Source organism: Mus pahari, chromosome 18 (assembly GCF_900095145.1).
Source record: "Mus pahari chromosome 18, PAHARI_EIJ_v1.1, whole genome shotgun sequence".
Lineage (NCBI taxonomy): Eukaryota > Metazoa > Chordata > Mammalia > Rodentia > Muridae > Mus > Mus pahari.
This window is the reverse complement of record NC_034607.1, coordinates 6012921-6020594: the sequence shown is the minus strand read 5'-3', so window position 1 is coordinate 6020594 and position 7674 is coordinate 6012921. Positions and strand designations below refer to the sequence as shown.

Here is a 7674-nt window from a genome sequence, read left to right as displayed (position 1 = left end):
AAGATGTGAATAAAAGAATAGCTGACAGACTATACAAACACTAATGTTAATGCTATTTTGCTTACTGAGGAAATCAAATGAAATATATTAATGATTTTATTTGTTTCAGCAACCCCTATCCAGTTTCTTTATTGCATGAGATATTTAGTTGTAAAAACATGATAACCAGGACCTCAAAATTCTAGTATTGACCTTTCCAGCAAGCAGAATTTCAACAATGAGAAGGCTCAATACCACCCCCCATCACACCAATGGCTTTCTTCTGGTAGGCTTCTCTGAGTGGCCACGACTGGAAATGGCTCTTCTTGTGGTCATCTCCATCTTCTATATTGTGACCCTTTTTGGGAATTCAGCTATTATCATTTTGTCTCGCCTTGATCCTAAACTCCACACCCCAATGTATTTCTTCCTGGCCAATCTTTCCTTTTTGGATCTCTGCTATACCACTTCTACTGTCCCCCAGATGCTGAAAAATATACAGAGCCATGAGAGAAGCATCAGCTATGTGGGCTGCATAGCACAACTGTTCATCTTCCTTAGCTTGGGGTCTACAGAGTGTGTGCTTCTCTCCATCATGGCCTTTGATCGCTATGTGGCCATCTGCCAGCCTCTGCGTTACACAGTTATCATGCACCACCAGCTGTGCCAACAGCTGGCAGCAGTAGCCTGGATAACTGGTTTCAGTAATTCCTTGGTGCAGACAGTGTTGACTTCTTTGTTACCTCGTTGTGGCCAATACCACATAGAGAATTTCTTCTGTGAGGTACCTGCAATGCTTCAGTTATCATGTGTTGACACCTGGGTCAATGAAGTAGAGATGTATGCTGCCGTGGTTGTCATAAAAGTTATCCCCCTTGGACTAATTCTTTTCTCTTACATAAACATTGTCAGAGCAGTCATAAAGATACAATCTTCTGAGGGTCGAAAGAAGGCCTTTAACACATGTGGGTCTCATCTTCTGGTGGTCATCATGTTCTATGGCTCTGCCATCAGTGGATATGCATACATGGCGCCCAAGAGCAGCTCAGCGAAACTGAAGGGCAAGCTTTTGGCATTGTTCTATGGACTCATAACGCCAATGCTGAATCCTCTTATCTATACCTTGAGGAACAAGGATGTCAAGGCAGCAGTGAAGAAAGTACTTGGAAGGGAACAAGAGCAAGGGTGGAACTTGGATTAGACAAAAGCAGATCCTATAGCAATCCAGTCCTTGGTTCCATGGCAGAATTACCAATATTCCTCATTCCTCCAGAGCCTGATTGGGACCACTTGTTATTGATTATATGTAATCAATGTAATAGTCAATGGTCATTGGAATGGTCCGATAGTTCAACAAGTACAAAAAATTTAAGAGATACAGATTTGCATAAATGCTAAATTTGGTTAATAAATGTCCTGGCTAATGAATTTTTAAAAATATTTTTCTTATCCTCTAATACATGAAAAGTAATGGAAGGGGTATGTTAGGAACTTAAATAAAAAGCACAAAGATATCTGCTTGAAATTTAGTCATTTTAAGACATAAATAACCAAGATGAAAATGTCATTTCCTCCTTTCAAATATTTTGCATATTATAAAGATACATTTTTTACATTTAATTGTAATGTTGATGAACGAGTGGATGTGGTAATAATCTGCATGGCTGTGGAAAACACTAATGCAAAGAGAACCCCATAAAATGCTTCTGATGCTTTATGTTACTTGCAGTCTCCTTTAGAATATATTTTTAATTTTAGATAACAATGTTTATTAGATTTTCCTCCATTGTGATTTTTTGCCTGTAAGGAATACAAAGTAACAAACTGAAGAACCTTATTGCACATATGTTAAAATGATTTTTGTCCCATTTCTTGACAATAGATGGGAATTATCACTCTAGGAAATAACCATTACAATATTTATTATTCAATAATATCATGGTTATTATTAAGCTTAAGTTATAATTCTTTTTCCAATTTATTTAGGGGAATAGTCATTTATTTTATTTACAGGGAAGTTTTTAAAATTTGTTATTAATTTTTTCCATATCATATATTTTGAATATATTTTGATCATATTTTTTGCCCTGGTCCAAATTTTCCTTATCATCTCTACTTCTCTACACACCCAACTTCATGTTCTTCCTTTCTGTAAAATAAAAAGCAAAGAAAAGCAACATAAAATAATACAAAAGAAAAATGAAAACAGGTAAGCTAAAAAAGCAAATTCAGTAAAAACAAAGCCAAATGACAAGCTCGCACACACGTGCATGCGCATAAACACACACACACACACACACACACACCAGGGAGACTGTTTTGTGTTAAGTCTGCCCTGGAGTATGGTTGACATACCTAGTGGTACCTTCATGAGGGAAATCTCCTTTTCCTTTCCCATCAGTCTCAACTTCAGCTGCAGCTCTACCAACCACACCACAAGAGTGAATGACATCAGCAGATAGCCCAAACTTAAGAGATCTGTCCTTTATCTTTAGAGGCTCTTAGTTAAGACCTTGATCCTATGAACACAGTTGGAGCACAGCATGGTTTTCCCCAGGTATGGGGGTGAAAATGTGCAGGCTGGAAGCAGGAAGAGGGCAGTCGCTTTTCCTTTCTTATCGGGTTCCCAGGCTTGTCTAGCATGGAACTGCAGCCGAATCCAACCACTTGTGTTCCCAGGAAGGCTTGTCCCATGGACCACACGCCACATTTCCCCATAGGTCTCTGATGTTGCATTGGACGGCACTGCTTCAATCTGGCTGCATTGGCTGCAATTCTGGCCCAAGATGCCAACTGCCTCTGAGGCAGATGTAGTCACAACAGTGGTAATAGGATCAATGAGGTCTCCTCTGGTACAGTGATGATTTCAAGGGGAACTGTCACCTGAGACTCTTCCGCCGGTTCGGTCTTCATTTTCTTTGAGAGATGTCTTCAACCTGGCCTCTTTGGCTGAGTCAGGAACATTTTTCAACTCAGGAATTTGATCTGGGTAAGCCCGTGCAAGGAGTTGTTTATAGAATCTACTCTCTGGTCTTTGCTACTCAGCTTCATCTTCTGGCACCATGCCCGCAAACCATCTCAGTGAATCAGGTTCACTGGGAGCAGATGTGGAAATGGAGGAACTGGTACCTTCTTACGAGTGTGTCCTGGTGTCTCAGTGTCTTGTGCTCAGTTCTCCTTTGGTTTACAATCATTATCTTTCTCTGACTTTTTTTTTGTCCCCTCCTTCCCCTCACCCCCATTGCCTTAGTCTTTGCAGAAGATGTGTTCAGTTGACTAGACATCTGTCATTACACATCTTCAAAGACCTTGGCTCTTCTGTGCTCCACAGTGACTGGTGTGCTGGAGAGGTGAAGTAAATGGATCTCAAATTATAGGCTAGCCTATACTACACAGAGTAATAGTGTCTGAAGTAAACAAGGGATACCACACAGTTGTACAGTGATTGACTAGCATACCAGATGAACTAGGTTCAATCTCCAGGTAAGTTATGTCCACCCACTCCCCACCCCAGTACTCTTATCTCTCTTTAATCTTTTTATACAATTCAGACTTTATCCCCCTCCTAGCTCATCCTCCGACTGCTCCACTTAATTACTACCTCTATTACAGTAGGGTTTATAGGTCTTTTTAAATTGTTTACTTCATCTTGATTTAACTTGGTAGATCAGATATATTTAAAAAAATTATTTTAGGGTATCAAGTTTGGTGGAATGCAGATTTTTAAGTGTAATTTTATGATTCTCTGAATTTCCTTGATGTCTGATGGAATGTTTCCATTTGTCATGGTTTGTATGTACTTGGCCCAGGGAGTGGCACTATTAAGATGTGTGGTCTTATTGGGTGCATCATTGTGGGCATCAGCTGTAAGACCCTCATCCTAGCTCTAAATATTAGGTCCAAACAGAGATAGATATTAATTGAAACTTTAGCTTTCAAGAAGCAAGCAATTGCAGAATGAGAAAACGCTTCTTAGACCTTTAAAAGCTTGATCAGCACCCATTGACGTATGGATTAGAACTGCTGCTGATATTTGCCATAATGACTATGTAATTTGACAAGCAATGGCTAGTAATCTTACATGTCAAAAATTGTCCATTGATTTAACTGTGGGATATAAAGTCATTTGAAAAGGAATTGTAGGCAAGGTTTCCTAGAGACTTCTCTGAAGACCTCAGCCTTCCTGGACTTGTAGGTATGCTAAGGTTAGGAATTGGACTAATGAATGAAGATCATCAAGAGTAATATGAGGCAATCCCTTACTGATGAGAAATTCCGTATAAGATAATCTTTTAAAAAGTCCCTAAGGGGGTTCACCCATATCCCAACAACAAACAACAGGAGCCAGGTATTTACTGTCAGCAATTCATAGAACAACGAGAAAAAAATTAAACTATGTCTTGAAGATCTCATGCATGCAACAGAAGGAAGTTCTGCCATATAGTTAGCCATAAGTAAAAAAAAATCTCACACTATCACCAAAAGCCCAATGCTGTAAAATATTCACAGGAGTTCATGGACCTCTATCCCTAAAGGCAATAGGAATAGTAATAGAAGTAGCCTAACCTCTCAAGGATTCATTGTGCATCCAGGAATTAGGATGAAAACTTCAAGGGAGAAACTGAGATTATGTTTTCTGTAAAGAAATATATGTAGTTTTAAGTGGGAGACAAGATTGCTCAGCTTCTATTGCTTGGATGGGTCAAAAGCAAAGCAGCCTCAAAACAAAGAACAGAAGGATTTGAAAATACAGAAAGAGAGTGTTTTATGTTGTTGTTGATGTTGTTGTTGTTTTGCTCTTGTTTTTGTTTTATTCTGTAAACTGTTATCAGTATAAGAGACCAAAATTAAAATTAAATGCTATTGCAATTGAAGGTTTGGTGGACAATGATAAGAGCTGATGCACCTATAATTTCACAAAAAATCTTGAAAGCCACATTGGCCCCTTCAGAAAGTATCTACACAGTTTTTTGTGGGGGGTTAGAACCTTATTCTAAGTAAAACAAAGCATAAGACAAGTTAAATGTGCGGAGCCAGAATGTCAAATAGAAAGATTAAACCCTTATGTGTCAGATATAGCCAAAAACCTATGAGGAGAAGAAATACTGCAACAATGCAAGCTCAGGTTAATATTCCTTCAATGGATACATATTTTAACTGACTTATGGCTTGATTGTTTCTATATTTACATAGATAAGAAACTTGGCTTGAGATGTATGGAGATAGGCATAGAATGTGAGTACCTGTCTATTTTAAAAGAATAATAATAATAAAAAAATGCTAGCTCTTGATATGTGTGGATTCAGAAAGATCAAATTGTACCTTAAAGGACATGCTTGATAAACAGAAAAGGGGAATAAGTACTCCCAGGAACAGATTGAATAATGCTTTATTAACTTTTTAATTAACTTCTTTATTAATTTTTGAATGCCGGTGAGGTAGGAACTACTGCTGTATAAGAGGCTGCTGAAAGGTGGTGTATTATAGAAGAAAATACTGAATTAAATCAATCTGAGTACTTTAAAGATGTTTTATCCTCAAAATGGAAGGCGGGGAATGTGTACCATTGGGGAAGAGGTGTTGTCTATATTTCCACAGGTGATGAAAGTCTATGGGTTCCATCAAAATTGATAAAGATCCAATCTGAGTAAGAGAAATTTCCAATGATAGCACAACTAAAGGAAGGAAGAGACACAGAAAGAGAGCAATGCAGGTGATCACAATCACACACCCCCCCCAATTCCATTACCTGATCGTGGAGATAACTCAACAAACTGTCTGAAAACAGACAGATTGTTCATCAGACTGGTAGACTAGAGAACCTTGATGTTGAAATAGCCATTTGATGAATGAAAGATGATCTGGATTGCACTTATCTGGATCATCTCATGTACTGATCTTCATGACTTTCGATGTGTTAAATTTGTGGGATTGAGAGAAAGGGGAAAGAGGTAGTGGGATTTTAACTCAGCAACATGGCTGCTTTGGCAAGGGAAAACTTCCAAAGAAATTTTAGGTCCACATGACCCAGGTGGAATGTAGACATGCCTCAGATTACAGTGTGATCTTGCTGGAATATAGATGCCCTCTGAATAAACACCTTTTATCCATAAGAATTAAAGTAAGATCATTTTATAGAAGGAAGCAGCCATGTTTGAAAGTCACATGGAAGTTTAATTGAGGGGCAGACAAAGTGAAAATTTTGACAGAATGAGTCAGAGATAGGATCCACCAAACTCTAACGAGAACAGACAAGGAAGAGAGGTTACAGAAGAGCAGCAAGAGACAGCAGTGAAGGGAGCAAGAGATGACATGGGAGGGGGGATATGAGAGGGGCAGTGGGAGGAGGCAGGGGTTGTATCAGGATGTAAAGCATATAAATAAATTAATTAATGGGAAAAAAACCAGTGAAAGAGAAAGGTAGTGGTGGTGTGGTAGGGTGTGTATGTGTGTAAAGAGTTTTAACAGGACAGTTGCACAAAGACAGGTTGCAGAGAGAAGCAGCTAGACAAAGGTGAAGACAGGGTGAACCAGAGAATGAGAACGGGACAGAAGATTAGAACATATGGCTAAAATTAATATGAGGTCAAGCAGAGCAATTCAGTCAGAAGCTGAGAGAAGGTGTATTTATGGAGGCTAGAAGCTTTCAGACCTAGACCTGGGATAGTTAGGACAGAGAAGGAAATGGTCTGGGCTCAGCCCAAGCGGTACATTCACACAGCTTGTTTACTGCTCTTATCTCATCATCTGAGGAAATAAAAGCATCATTTACATCTTTTATTTCATCATACTCTTCCAGCTAACAGTCAGTCACCAAGGGAAGCCATAGCAGGAACTCAGAGCTGGAACCGATAGACAGGGACTAAAACAAACCAGAGAAGCATGTTGCTTGTTGGCTTCCTTCTAGGCCCATATTCAGGTATACTTCTTATAAAACACAGGCTCAACTGCCTAGACTGGTAATACCCATGTGGTCTTGGTCCTCTTCCATAAATTAAAATCAAGAAAATTCCCAACAAATGTGCCCATGGGCCAATGTGATGGAGACAACTTCTCTACTGAGGTTCCTTCTTCCCACGTGTTTCTAGTTTGCTGAAAGACTGACGAGCACAAATATTCTCCAGAGTAAATGAAATTTCAGACAGAAACTATGTCTTGACTAATAAAAACTGTGTTAAAATTATTTAAATATTTTCTCTGATCACTGTGGCATAGCATTAAGAATCTTTCTAAAATTAACTAGCACATGGAATTTAAGCTGCATATTCCTCCAACTACCCATTGGCCAATGAGAATTACAATGAAAATTACAATGAATGGTAGTAGTTCACGTGCATTAATATATGTGCAAAATGGTCTAAAACAAATTTAATCGTAAAAACAATTATTGTTATCCAAAATAACAACAATAAGGAGGAAAGCATAATATAACAAAACCTTAGGGATTCGTCAAAAACATTTCTAAAAGGGAAATTGATAATAACAAATGCCAATAAGGAATTACCTCAGAGTTTAAGAGTGTATTCTTCTCTCACACAGGACCTGAGTTTTGTTCACATTGTTCTCAGTGCTCACACTGGACAATTCCAGTTCTAGGGAGACCAGTAACTCTTCTGGCATCTGTATACATGTGCACTTAGACACACATCTGCAAATTTATTACATATTTTAAATGGATACATCAAAAACTAAAGA

The 7674-nt window shown here is 38.5% G+C and overlaps 1 protein-coding gene and 1 pseudogene across 1 annotated transcript; one reads left to right on the top strand and one right to left on the bottom strand.

Moving 5' to 3' along the window:
- Window positions 1-200: 200 nt before the first annotated feature.
- On the top strand, window positions 201-1218 carry LOC110335718 (olfactory receptor 2B6-like). Its single transcript, XM_021218041.1, has one exon. The coding sequence runs from the start codon at window positions 218-220 to the stop codon at window positions 1178-1180; it is 963 nt and encodes a 320-aa protein (XP_021073700.1). The 5' UTR covers window positions 201-217; the 3' UTR covers window positions 1181-1218.
- A 1252-nt stretch (window positions 1219-2470) lies between these two features.
- On the bottom strand, window positions 2471-3263 carry LOC110336161 (annotated as a pseudogene).
- Between the last annotated feature and the right edge of the window lie 4411 nt (window positions 3264-7674).

What these genes read in the sequence shown, in the direction of transcription:
- LOC110335718 (XM_021218041.1), top strand. Translation starts at nt 218, where the DNA reads ATGAGAAGGCTCAATACCACCCCCCATCACACCAATGGCTTTCTTCTG.